This window comes from Pediculus humanus, genomic scaffold, assembly GCF_000006295.1.
Source record: "Pediculus humanus corporis 1103172108278 genomic scaffold, whole genome shotgun sequence".
NCBI classification, from domain to species: domain Eukaryota; kingdom Metazoa; phylum Arthropoda; class Insecta; order Psocodea; family Pediculidae; genus Pediculus; species Pediculus humanus.
In genome coordinates, this window is record NW_002987847.1 from 451,964 (window position 1) to 466,704 (window position 14,741).

Below are 14,741 nucleotides of genomic sequence, written 5' to 3' on the forward strand. Positions count from 1 at the left end.
ATTTTCGATATAGATGACTGAACAAGAGAGAGAGAGAGGGGGAGAGAGAGAGGGAGAGAGAGGGTGAGTGAGTAAGTAAAAAAAAAAAGGGGGAACGATGACTGACGAACGCCATTTTCCTTTTTTTTTTTTGTTCCCACGACTCGAATATAATCATTTTAATAAAATTCAAAAGGATCAAATCACGACTTTAACTCATACTATTATTATTATTATTATTATTATTATTATTATTATTATTATTATAAAAAAGGAACGAACGAAACCTTTCGGCCTTTTCGCCTTCTTTTACCAAATTATTTATTTTTTTAAATAATGATAATAATAATAATAATTAAAAATCGCGTGCGAAACGTATTCAAATTTTTAGATGAGATGATTACAAAATAATAATAATAATAATAATTATCAATAAGTAAATTAATTTTTCAAAAGGAAGGAAGGAAGAAAGGAAGGATAAAATTTCGCGCGCTTTTTTTTTTTTGAAAAAACGCGCGCGTTTATAAAAATTTCAAAAAAAAAAGAATAGTTTTTAAAAGAAGTACAAACGTACAATATATTTTTAAATGTAAATAATAATAATAATGATAATAATAATAATAATAATGAAATTTATGTCAATTGGAAAAAAAACGCGTGCGGTTTTAACTCGCACATAAAACGACTTTGATAATAATAATAATAATAATAATAATAATAATAATAATAATAATAATAATAATAATAATAATAATAATAATTGTAATAAATGATAACGATTTATTCCCACGCGTTTTTTTTTTTTTTTACAACACGCACACGCACACGCACACACGCTCACGCATGCACGCACGCACGCACGGACACTTGGATCGTATTCAAATGGGAAATGTATGGATGGGTTGTGGGTTGGTTACATGCATTTGCGCACGTATGCACGTGTGCGTACGTGTGTGTGTGTGAGTGTGCTGGGAGGGTTATTGTGCGTGTGCGTGTGCGTGAACGTACGTAAATTCAATCGTTGTAAATATAAAATAAAATAAAATGAGAAAATGAAAAAAAAAAAAAAAGAAAAAAATATTCGTGCTCATTTAATTAGTTTTTGTTTGTTCACCCCACTTGCCCCACCCTTCCCTCCCTCTCTTCCCCTCCGACCCCATTGTCCTCTCCCTACCTTTATCCTCATCGTTTTCCTATATATATATATACATACGTGTACAAACAAACAAACAAAGAAAGAAAAAATTAAAATATTTTTATTTATTTACGAATATACATACACACATATATATATATATATATATTTATATATAAATGTTAAATTATAAACGAAGTAATATATATATAAAAACAAATCGATCGATGTGAATTTATTATTATTATTATTATTATTGTTTTGTTATTATTATTATTATTAGTTTATTAATAAATAAATAAATTATATTTGTATTATAATTACGACCGATGATTATAAATAACAAAAAACAAAATGGCGGATTGATTCGATCGTGACGTCATCACACACACACGTCACGCCATTTTATACATTTAATTATATATAACGTATATAATAATAAATAAAGTGAAGAAAAAAAAAATTTTTGTTTTCTAATTTTTTTTCCCATGTCTTTTCCAAATCCTTAATCGATTCATCGATTCATCGATCGATACATCGAATCGAATAGTTTTGATAGGATAATTTAAAAAAAATATAAAATAATAAATTATTATTTGAATAACATCGATATATATTTTTATATATATATATATATATACTCATTCGTGTTAATTATAAATTGTAAATCCGAATTTTTCCTTTTTCTTTTCTCCCTATAAAATATCATTCATACATACATACATAAATATATATAAACTTATTTATTTAATGCAATAAAATAAATTTTCAATGTGATTATTATTTATGACGTCACATACACACATACGTCACGTTCTCACGGTGATGATGATGATGATGAATTAATATTATTATTATTATTAATTAAACGTGATTAAATAATTGCATCAAATGGCACGCAAAAAAAAAAAAAAAAAATTCGGATGATATTGATTGATTGATTGATTGATTAATTAATTATTATTATTATTACGACTCGGATTCGTATGGGGGGTTCCCTCTTCTTCTTCTAATTCCGATACGTGGGGAGAAGGGAGAGGAAGGGAGTAAATATTCCTCCTTAGGAAAAGTATCGACGAACCCCTTACGAATGTATGACGTATAATAATGACGTATTATTTATAAGACTTTTATTAAAGCCCTTTTTTTCTTTCTTTTAATAAATATTACTACAAGTTATGATAATGATAATAATAATAATAATAATAATAATTTACGTGAATATATATATATATATATATATATATATATATATATATATATATATATATATAAATTTACGCTAATAATATAAGTTTTTGGTTATTTTTAAATTTTTTTTTTTTTGTTATTTTTTTCTTGTTTTTGTGGATAATATTAATAATAATGATACTTTTTTCTTCTTCTTTTTCTTCTTAATATTATTATTATGATTATTAAATTTCAACTGGAAAATAAATAAATTTTCACAGCCATTTAAGAGAAAGAGAAAGAGAGAGAAAGAAACGGTTAAGTTTTATGATGACGAATAAGAAATAGATGTTGAATAGGTAGGAGAGAGAGAGAGAGAGAGAGAGGATGAGAAGTATTTTAATGGTTGCTGTTGCTGGTGTTTACTGTGGCAATTTATATTCTTCTGGTTCGTTTGGATTAACGTTGTTCATCACTTGATGAGGATTGTTTGTATCTTGCTGTTGGAGTTTGACAGCGGCCAACAAGTGAATTTTCATGTGGGTTTTCAAATTGTCGCTCCTCGTGAATTCTTTCTCGCATATACCGCAAATGTGAACTTTGCTCTTCGTTTTGTTTCTCACGGCGGCCAATATGTGAATCCTCATGTGAGTTTTCAAATGATCCGTTCTCGCGAACATTCTATCGCAATCCGGACATTTGTGCATTTTCGTGTTGACACGATGAACGTTTCTCAGGTGACGGGTCATAACGAATCGTTTTGCAAAACGTTTGTCGCAACGTTCGCATTGAAAGGGTCTCTCCCCCGTGTGCGTTCTCTCGTGATTTTTCAAATGATCTTTCCTTATGAACAATCGACTGCAAAATTCGCAAGGATAAGATCTGAGAGTGTTGTCGACGCGATTTTTCACGTCGTTGACGCTCATGAAATGAAAATTGATTCCCTTGAATACTTTTTCCGTTATCCTTTCGTCTTTCAAATCGTCCACGATTGTCTTTGATATATTTCCCGATTTCTCGACGCTTTCGCAACGTTGCTCCTGATGCTTTTTCAAATTTTCCAAACGAATGTAAGCTCTCCCGCAATTATCGCATGAATATGTTTTTATGAATGAATCGTCGTCGTTTTCCCCGGACGATTTCAACGGTCGATTCTTATGTGTTAACAAATGCGATTTCAAATGATCCTTCCTCGAAAATGTTCTCCCACATTCTTCGCATATGTAAAATGTTGTCACTGATCCGTGTACAAATTGTTTGTGTCTCGTCAAATCAGAATGTTTGGCGAATGATCTTTGGCATAAATCGCATGCAAATGGACGTTCTCCTGTGTGTGTCCTCATGTGACTTTTCAAATGATGACTTCGAGAAAATGATTTATGACATTGAGTGCATGGAAAACGTTTGGGCAATTCTTTCGGATATGCCTCTTGTGGTGGTGATAAAAAATGATAATTAAAATTATTATTCGAATTATCTGGTGCTGGTGGTGGTGGTGGCATGTTGTATGGTCCTGGCTCTTGATTTGGACAATACACTCCTATGATCACACAAAATAAAACATATATATATTAAATGAAAATTTGTAAACAAAGGGAGTGAAGAAAATTCAACATGGAGGATCATAGCATTCAATATAGCATTTACCCCTCGTTGTAATTTAAAACAAATGTTCGAATGAATAAATATAATAAATCATGCTCACGCACGCACTCACGCAAGCAAGCACGCACGCACGCACGCACGCACTCACGCAAGCATGCACGCAATCACGTACCTGAATTAAAATCTCCGACGTATTCGTTTTGTACCCCATCATCATCAAATCGAATGGCCACATCTTCAACTTTTATATCCACCTCCGGAAAAGGTAGAGCGTTTGTTGGTTCCATTTTAATCTTTTATATTATTCAGGTACGTGAGAAATTTATTTATTTTTCAAACGCTTTTATCGATTCCTTCAAAAATAAAAACCATATAAAAAATAATCGACGCGTATAATAAGAATATTAACCAATTCAGGTTAATATCAATCAGGTATACAAACCGCTACCAACGTTTATAATGTAAAATTTTTTTTCTTTTACATTTCCATATCGTGTAAAAAAATTAAAAAATATTGACTCCCAATATTGTTTTTTTTTAAAAATCGATTCCTTTGAAAAAAAATTTTTTTCTTTCTTTCCTTATTTATATCGATATACCTTCACTCGATATAACTTATAAACTGTATAATACCTTGCATCTCATAAATATTTATAATTAATACTCGGACGCATAAACACAAAATTCTAATGACACTTTAAAATAAATACAATATAAAAATCGAATCGAGACAACTCGAGTCGACGTGTCACTAATGTAAAAAAAAAAAAAAAAAATTAACGCGTTTGAAAAAACGTTACCGACAAATTTACCTACTCTCCTTGTTCTCTATCTCTATCCCTCTTTCTCTCTCTCTCTCCCTTCCTCCTTTTGTCGTCGTAAACTCGCGACGACGCACATCGTAACGAAAAACAAGTCAAATCAGAATCTTTTTATTTTTTTTTTAAAAAAAATTTCCTATCGAATTTTCTTTTCTACTTTTTCTTCTCCTTCTAATTAATTTTATTTATAATTATTATTGATATTAATAATAATAATAATATTATATAATAATATTATAACGATGATGATAATATTCAAGGATATTAATTGATACAAAATGGCGGACGGTGTTTTAACATTTTATTCCTTCTTTATATTAAAATAAAAAAATTTTCCCCCTCTCTCTCTCTCTCTCTCTTTCTTTCTCTCACTGACGAAATTAAGAAGAATACGTAACGGACATCAACGTTAACCTGCAATCAAATATAATAATTTCCATTTTCTCTCTCTCTCTCTCTTCATATTTTAATTCAATAAAAAAATAAAAAAAATAAATAAACCACACGACTCATTATTATTATTATTATTATTATTATTATTATTAATTTTTTGTTGTCGATAAAAAGAATTCTAAATGAGAAAAGACAGAAAAAAAATTTTAATTAAATTTAAAACACGATTTTCATTACTATTTTATTCCAACAGCAAAACCATTAATTAATTAATTAATTATTTATTTATTTATATTATTTATCAAAATAAACAAAAAATTATTATTAATAATAATAATAATAATAATAATAGTAAAATCAATGCAAGAGGATAAGATGTGAATGATAACAGAAAAAAAAAAAAAAAAAAAACAAAATGTCGCCTTTTCTCTTTTTCAAAAGAGAGCGGTGAAAAAAAAAAAAAACGTTGTAAAAACAACAACAACAATAATAATAATAATAAATAATGATGATGATTATTATTATTAATAATAATAATAATAATAATAATAAATAAAACGAAAACGAGAAAAGAAAAATATTAATTATAAAGAAATTAAATTCATCCACGTGTTAGGAACGTGTGGAAACGACTCGCTGTCACGTGACAGCAGGAAAAAATTTTTTTGTTTGTCTGCAACTCGACTTTTTTTCTTTCTTTCTTTCTTTTCTTTTTCTAACTTCTTTCCTTTTTCTATCTTTCTCTCTCTTTCTCTCTCTCTTATGTCTTGATTATGTTATCAATCGTCGGACATGATGTTGATGATGATGATGATACTTCCCGCATGTTAAACATTCAAAAAAAAAAAAAAAAATAAACGAGAGACCGATTTTGTCGATAAACCAATGTCGTGTCCGCCATCTTATTTTCAAACTTTTTTTTATTTTTTATTTTTATTTTAGTTGTAATTATTTATTTATTTATTTATTTATATTATTATTATTATTTTATATTTTATTTTAATTGTTTGTTTTGTTTGTTTGTTTGCGTGTGTGAGTGTGTATGTGTGTGTTTGTTTGTTTGTTTGTTTGCTTGTGTGTTGTTTATTCGCATCATGTTTTTTTTTTTTATATGAACGAATCTGTTTCCATTGGTTCTTCGAAATTGTTCGGTTCGACTGAATCACCTGTGGCTTTATTATTTGCATCTTCCGATGATGGCGGCGCAGCAGTCGGTGGAGGAGCTTCCGTTTTCGGCTTGGGTTTAGGTTTGTTAAATATTGGAGCGACTAAATTTTCAAAAGCCTGCGTCAAAATAAAACAATAAATATTTCATCGACAATCAATCAATCAATCAATCAATCAATCTTTAATCCCAATCACCAACCCACCTGTTTTTCCTGTCTGATTTGTGCCACCGTCACGACCGGATTTTCATATTTTGGAGTACTTTGAATTTTCATCCTTTTTTCGTCCAACCATTTTTCTACCTTTTGAGTTTCTTGTAATGCTTTGTTTATGTCACCCTCCTGTTCGCGGTGGAAAACAGCACACAAAAATCAAATCACAATCAATCAATCAATCACAATTTAAAAAATAAACATTTTAAAACGGGAAAACTCACGGGAATATGATTATATCTCTCGTCGTTATTATTGTATTGATCTATTATTTTGTACGATTGTTGTATCGATCGAGCGAGATCTTCTATCACAGTCGGTCTTATATCCGCTTCGATCTTGCGATTTTTTATCGGTTCTCCGAGTTTCTGCAACAAAAAAAAAAAAAATGTAAGACTTCACTTCGATACATCGATCGATCGATCGATCTCTCGATTCACCGGATTCCATCATCGTCGATACCTTAAGCTGATCCAATTTATCTATGTAAATCTGCCTGTTGCAATCTTCTCCCTCTTCGTACAGCCAAGACTCCATGTCGTTGAGCTGTGACATCAACGAATCCCTATCCGCATCGTTGACGAACGAAGCCAACTGGGCTTCGTCACCGAGTTTTCCCCTTAAATCGTATACGTATTCCTCCATTGCGTTCCTCGCATCCGCTCTTTCCTTTTCCTGTCTGTCGTTGGCAATCATTTTACACTGTAATCAATCAATTGTAAAATCATTGAACAAAATCCGCCATATTGAATCGAAAATCCGCTTAAAAAAGGCTATTTCAAATGTACAAACTTCGAATTCGTAAAAACTATCCAATTGTAATTTGGTCAAACCGTGAGTTTCCGTGTCGATGTTGAGATCTATTTTTTTCACGTGTGATTTTTTCTTCTTTTCTTTTTTATCAGCGGATTGTTGCTGTTGTTGCTGTTGCGACTGCGACTGCTGCTGATCTTTACTCTGATCGTTTTCATCCTGAAATAAATTTCCAATCAATCAATCAATCAATCAATCATTATCGTCATTCGTTCGAAATTTAAAATTTAAAAAAGAAAAGGATTTCATACTTCGTTGCCTTGGTCCTTGTCTTTTCCCTGCTCTTCGCCATTTTCCATCCAATTATTTTGATCCTGTTGTTCTTGACTGTTCGAATCGAGTTCCATGGATTCCTTTGATTCCGCTTCAATTTCCGCTTGAGTGAGTTTTTCCGTTAGCGTGGCTCCTGCCACGGTCAAAATCCCGTGCAAGTTTATTCTCACTTTGACTTTGACCGTTGCGGGTTCGTTATCCACAGTCGGGCGAACGTCTTTTATGGTAAATTTACCTAAAAACAAAATCATTACATTCATTCGAAACTAGTTTTCCACGACCCTTTTTTTTGGAAAGAAAATTCGAAAAAAAAATTAAAAATTACCGATGTAAGAATCCGGATATGACGTCGGATGACTGTAAAAAGCGTGAACGCTGAACGGTTCCTTACGATAGAACGTGAGGAGTTTGGAAAAGGGAACCGCGTGATTGGCAGTAAATATTTCCATCTCGCCCTCTTCCTCTCCCGGATACGCATCCCATTTTAACGTCACCGGATAATTTTGTATGTCCGCGACGGAAAATTCTCTAACTCTAATCGCGGGAGACAAAGCAGCGCACTGTTGAACACAAATAATAATAATAATAATAAAAATTTTTTTAAATAACTTGGCATTGGGATATGGCATGGTGGCACAACTTGCCTGGAGTGCACAACCTCTGGCCACGGCTTCATCTTGATTCAAAGTCGTGCTCGGTTGTTTCTTGAAAACTTCTTCGATTAAATTTTTTATAGCGGGTATTCTGGTCGAACCACCGACGATTTCTACAGCGTATATTTCTTCTAGAGATAAATCTGCAATGAGAGAGAGAGAGAGAGAGAGAGAGTTATCCCACTCAACAAATCCAATAATAATAATAATAATAATAATAATAATAATAATGGCGTTCATCGTATCCCCACTCACTTGAATCTTTCAAACATTTCGTCAGAGTTTTTTCGACTTTTTGAAAGAGTCCCGCGCAAAGTTCTTCCATGTCGGACCTTTGCATGTCCGAATGAACATCTTTGTCGTCCATGAAACATTCGATATTTAATGGCAACTTTGTCGAATTAGCACTCATTTGTTTCTTTAACTTTCCCACTTCGGTCATGAGACGTAGGTACGCCCTGTCGAAAAAAAAAAAAACGTCAAGCAAATTAAATAAGAATGCGTTGGTACGAATTTGTTTTTTAAAAATGTTGGCGAAAATGGCCGACGAAAGAAAACTCACCTGGCATTTTTCCTCGGATCGATTTTGTATTTACTAACAAATTCTTTGGAAAAATGTTCGGCTAATATTCGATCGATATCCCTTCCTCCTATCGACGATGAAGCACTCGCCAACATCTACGCATGTAAGTAAAAAAAAAAAAAAAAAACATTAAGTTTGTACGGGCGTGTAAATATGTTCAATTTACCGGATGTAGGTGCGTCGACGTCATCGTCGTCGTCGTCGTCGTACCTTAAGTTTTCCCTTGTTGAAAGCTGCTGCGAAAACTTGCAAACTGGAATGACCGCAATCGACAAAAACAACGTTTCGGGGTTTTTCTTCCGCGTTCGGAAGATCTTGTTTGTATATGCCGTAAGCAAGAGCTGTGCTCGTTGTCTCATTGAAAAGCCTTAGCACATTGAGACCAGCAATGTGAGCCGCATCAAGGAGAGATTTACGCTCGGCTTGCGTATAGAAAGAGGGTACCTACGAAACGGGAAAAAATGATATCGATTTGTTGTTGCTGTGATTTTTTTAAAAAATATTTAACGAAGTCAAGGGAAACAAGTTTTAGAAAAAAACTCGTGCGAAATCAAATAAATAAACGTACAACATTAAAAAAAACACAATGCAATTAAAACAACAAAAACAAGTTTTGATGATGATGATAATAATAATGATAATAACAATTAAAACAACTCACCGAAATAACACAGTCGTTAACTTTGGTTCTAAGTGCATTCTCTGCTATTTCTTTTAATTTTGTAAACAGCATGGCTGTGATCTGCTCCGGAGTAAATATGTGTTCTTCATTTAAATAATTCACCTGCGAAAAGGAAAAAAAAAGGTCAAAGGTCAATACGACAACACCACCCAAGCACGAGAAGCTAAAAATTCAATTTTTTTTTTTCCATGCGTCGTCACGTGACGACTTTTCCTTTTCCTTCTCCTTCTTCTTTCATTTCCTCCTCACCTTAATCCCGAGAGATCCATCTTGATTAGGAACAACTGAAAACGGAAGGTATTGAAGTTCGTGTTGAACGTAGGGATCGTTGTATTTCCTCCCTAAAAGTCTCTTGAATTCAACGATGGTGTTTTTCATGTTGGTGACTCGCTTGTTGGCCGCGGCCACCCCCATGATTCGATTTCGGTCCGAAAAAGCGACACATGATCTGTTCGAAGAAAAAAAATTATTATTATTAATAACAACAACAAAATATTGATTGAATTCGCAATTTGGAATTTTTTTCGCTTTCTACATTTTTCCAAATGTTGCCAACCCACACACACACACGAAATCATCCCACGTTTTGGTCGAGAAAAAAAAAAAAAAAAAAAAGAGAGAGAATAGCAAAGGTGGTGGTGGTGGTGGTGGTGGATGGTAGATGGTAGGTGGTAATAGTAGTAGTGGCAGCAGTACACGGATCCTTGCAAAAATGGCTAATAGAACAACAAATACCAACACAAAAATGCAATCGCGCCAATTTCGGCAACGACCATTTCCAGATCGCCTTGTTTCCAATAGAAATTCGACTGGATACACTTTACTTAAAACATAAAAAAATTAAAATATTTGTTAAACATCCATGAAACTTGGCAACAACAACAACAACAAAAATTATCCCCATTTATTTATTTCCATCTTTTTTTAATTTTCCTCTCTCTCTCTCTCTCTCTCTCTCTTTCTTTCTCTCGACCGTTACGCCCTATTTATTTTCTGCAAGGATTTAAAAAAAAAAAAAATTAATTCATTTGCAAATTTCGCGCTTTAAAAACAAACCCCCTCCCTCCCCCTCAATAATCCCTCCCCGAGGAACCCCGTTAAACTGATAATAATGATGAAGAATCGATGAAAGGATGGCCCCCCCCCATTTCGATCATTTCCAATTTTGTATCAATAATTTAAAAAAAAAAAAAAAGAGAGAGAGAGAGAGAAAATCCGTGTCGAATTCGTTATCACTACAGAGAATACATATAAGTTCTCTCGCGCGCGTGCGCACGTGTGATAACGAATTTAAACACGTGATAACTAATTTAAACCTGGTTGACGACCTTTTTCGTTTTTTTTTCGTTCGATAAATCGTAGGTTAGAAAATTTCAACGGAGGGGGAGGGTCAAGGGGGATCGTAATTAAATTTATCGACGATCGATCGATACGGAACGGAGCGGCGAAAAGTAATCCGCACGTTTCTCCCTGCCCCCTGCTCCCTCCCCCCCCAATAACAAACGCCAAATTTTCTATGGTTAAAAGAATTGTATAGTTAGGACGATCGTCTACGCCATAATTTTTGAACTTGAATTTTTTTTTTTTTTTTTTTTGAGCCTGACTAAAAAATCTTTCGTTGCATTTAAGGCGTTAAAAAAGAGATGAAGCGATCGATCCCACGCTTAATCCTTAAATAATTTATCCAAATCCTTATGCAAGAAAAATCGATTCAAAAAGGGTGGAAATAATAATGATGATGATGATGAAACACGTACGACTTTGCCCAGTTTCCCCATCACCATCACCCCCCCTCTCTCTCTCTCTCTCCCTCACACCCCAAAGCCTAAAAAAACAAAAATAATTTATTTTATTTTATTTTACGAGACATTAAATAGAACGTAAACAACAACAACAACAACGACGACGATAATAATGATAATAGAACAACAGGAAATTTTTTCCCCACCTGAAACAGGAACTTATTTTCCCACCTGTTAATTAATTAGAAAAGGAAAGAAGAGAGAAAAAGACAAAATTGATCATCATCATCATCATCATCATCGCCACCAGTTCGTCGAAAATATGCAATAATAATAATAATAATTTAGTCAATTAACAATTGGCATTAGCAAACAATGAGAAGAGACAAAACACCTCACAACAAATTTATTTATTAATTCTCAATTAGATTTTTTTTTTAAACGTGTAAAGTCAATGAAATCGAATAGAAATAATAATGATAATAATAATGATAATGTGGGCGACCTAGATATTTTTTTTTTTTTTTTTTTAGCACGACGACGTTTATTATACACTCGTTTTTCATTTAATTTTTTCCCTAATGATTTTACACGTTACCTATATATAATACCTGTGAGAGAGCACCTGCCACGAAATCATCGTAATCAAACCGAGTCCGTTTGTTTCTCTCTTTCGGAGATAGATGGAGATAGATAGATGAATAGATAGATGAGAGAGACAAAGAAAGAGGAGAGAGAGATGGATAGATAGATAGATAGATAGAGAGAGAGAGAGAGAGAGGAGAGAGAGAGAGAGAGAGAGAGAGAGAGAGAGAGAGATGGAGAGATAATTTTTTTTCACTTATTCGGTCCATTCCCTTTCCTTCCTACCTTTCTTCCTTTCTTCCTCCCTCCCTCCCCAGTCATTTTCACCATTAGAAAAAATTCTTTCTTTCTTTCTTTCTCTCTCTCTCTTTCTTTCTTTCTTTCACACACGAGAGACAAATCATAAATGGTGGTTCTGGCGTGGTTATAACATGTTTTAAAAAGTATAACAACCATCGAAAACAACCGTATTTAACCGCATTTAAACGCCAATTGCGCAATTCTTACGCTAATAAACGTAATCGTAATGATCGTAATGCAGTTTTTATTTTTTAACTTCTTCTTCTTCTTCTTTTATTTATTTATTTTTATTTTTAAAATTAGTAAAATAATAATAATAATAAAACAAAACAGAAAAAAAAAAAAAACGATAATATTATTTATTTATTTCGATATCTCTCTCTCTCTCTTTCTCTCTCTGTGTCTCTCTCTCTCTCTAACACATATCGCCTTGAAATATTATTCGTCGTACGTACGCTTTATAAAAAAAAAAATTCTTTTTTTTTTTTTTTTTTCCCAATCATTAATTTAAATTCGACCCGTTCAGACCTTGGCCCCTATGAAACCTTCCATTTTAAGAAAGATTTCGTTTTGTTATTATTATTATCATTATTATTATTATTATTTTTGGCCGGCTAATAGGTGGAAAATTAATTAATTAATTAATTAGTTAATTACTCATTTGTATCACACATTAAATTTATTTAATTAATTAATTAAATTATTCGTACGTTTTTGTTCACTTTTAATCAAATGTGATTTTACTTCAAAACAAACAAACAAACAAACAAACAAACAAAAAATTAAAACCAAACAGTGACGTATAAAGGATAATGTTAAAATAATAAAATGACAATTTCCCCCCCCCCCCTTACTCGAATAACACAATAGCTTACATTTCTTTAATGATTGTTCGAATATGAGAGAAAGAGAGAAAGAGAAAGAGAAAGAGAAAGAGAGAGAGAGAGAAAGAGAGAGAGAGAAAGAGAGAGAGAGAAAGAGAGAGAGAGAAAGAGAGAGAGAGAGAGAGAGAGAGAGAGAGAGAGAGAGAGAGAGAAAGAGAGACAAACAAAATTAATGATTCTCATGATAAATGAAAAAAAAAAAAAAAAAAAAGACTCTTATTCGAATAAATCAATAACTAAACAAACAACCAAATCTCTATACAATAATAATAATAATAATAATAATAATAATTTTTCTTTTCGTTTTACAAAAAAATAAAAAAAAAAATAATATCATCGAAAAACTCATAGCCATGAATGACTATATATATTGTATTAGGTTAACTTTCTCAAGGCCCTTTTTTTTTTTTTTTTTTATTAAAAAAATTAACAATAACACACACCTCAAAATTGAATCATTTGACAGAAATAAATAAAAAAAATAAATATAAAATTAAAAATAATTCAAACTTTGTGAGAGAGAGAGAGAGAGAGAGAGGGTGAGAGTAATCGTGTGGATTTCTCGCTCGTTTACAAAATCTAATCTTCGAAGTGCATCGAAGAAAACAATAAGAAGAAGAAGAAGAAGAAGAAAAATTTTGATGAATTTATCATTATTATTATTATTATTATTCACATTACACATGTGACATGTGCCAAAAACTATAAAAATAAATGAATAACATTTCAACAGTTTAAACACAAATTATTCTCATAATGATATCTCTGCGAAATGAATTTCATTCGATACACTCAATCAAAAGTTAGCAAAAAAAAAATATCTTGTTGCAATTGAAAGAGAAAGAAAAGAAAAGAAAGAGAATAGCATTGAACAAGTCAAAACTCATAAAATAAATAATTATATATATATAATATAAATATTAATTATTAAATTGTTTGTTTTTAATATTGAATTTAATGAAGTGGGTAAATCGAAGAAAAAACTTAATTTTACATTTGAAATAACATTGATTGCATAAGATGTATTGAATGATATCATTGTAATTTAATTCTTAACAAATAAATTTTTTTTAATTATTTACACGTCTGTGGTAATTAATAGAAAAAAAAAAAAGTTTATTTTCATACGATTATAAATGAAATGAAATCCTGTAGTGAGATGATGATTTTTCTTTCAAATATAAAATTTATGTATATGATATTCATAACTTGGGAGGGGAAAATGTAATTAAATAATGATTACAAGAGTTCCAATTAGTTGTGTAAATAATTAAAAATGAAATTTCAATTAACGGTTTTTTTTTTTTTTTTTTCAAAAACAAAATCAATACAAGAAAAAAGGAAACAATAAGATTACTCATATTTAAAATTAATGGGAACGATTTCTATATCATTATTATTATTATTACCCATCATGTAAATAATGTATATTAGTCGATTAAAAATTTTCTTTCCTTTTTCATTTGAAGAGAGAAGAAAAAAAAAATAAAAATAAATTTTTTTTTTTTTTTTTTGGTTTTAATCAATACTCACGGTGTGGCTCTGAGGGAATAATCGTTAGCGATTGTTTCGATTCCTCCTGCTCGAGCGACTGCTATGTAACAACTCTCGTTTCCGAAATCTATGCCGATGACAGACATTTTCTTAAAAATTCTCTATTTATTTAATACACGTTTTAAACAATTTCAATAAATAATAATAATAACAATTTTTTATTCACTATAACTTAAATATTATCAAAAGA

General features: G+C 31.5%; 2 protein-coding genes across 2 annotated transcripts; both read right to left on the reverse strand.

The window, feature by feature from the left end:
• Nucleotides 1-2,706: 2,706 nt before the first annotated feature.
• Phum_PHUM507190 (zinc finger protein, putative) lies at nt 2,707-4,176 on the reverse strand (the record flags this gene model as incomplete). The annotated part of the gene is made up of 2 exons (XM_002430958.1): nt 2,707-3,824; nt 4,062-4,176. The coding sequence occupies 2 exons, from the start codon at nt 4,174-4,176 to the stop codon at nt 2,707-2,709; spliced, it is 1,233 nt and encodes a 410-aa protein (XP_002431003.1).
• Nucleotides 4,177-6,210: 2,034 nt separating this feature from the next.
• Nucleotides 6,211-14,637, reverse strand: Phum_PHUM507200 (Heat-shock protein 105 kDa, putative; the record flags this gene model as incomplete). Its single annotated transcript, XM_002430959.1, has 14 exons — nt 6,211-6,387; nt 6,474-6,611; nt 6,707-6,850; nt 6,945-7,184; nt 7,275-7,454; nt 7,547-7,803; nt 7,894-8,128; nt 8,213-8,364; nt 8,477-8,679; nt 8,784-8,899; nt 9,015-9,248; nt 9,466-9,588; nt 9,736-9,934; nt 14,531-14,637. The coding sequence occupies 14 exons, from the start codon at nt 14,635-14,637 to the stop codon at nt 6,211-6,213; spliced, it is 2,505 nt and encodes an 834-aa protein (XP_002431004.1).
• Nucleotides 14,638-14,741: the final 104 nt, after the last annotated feature.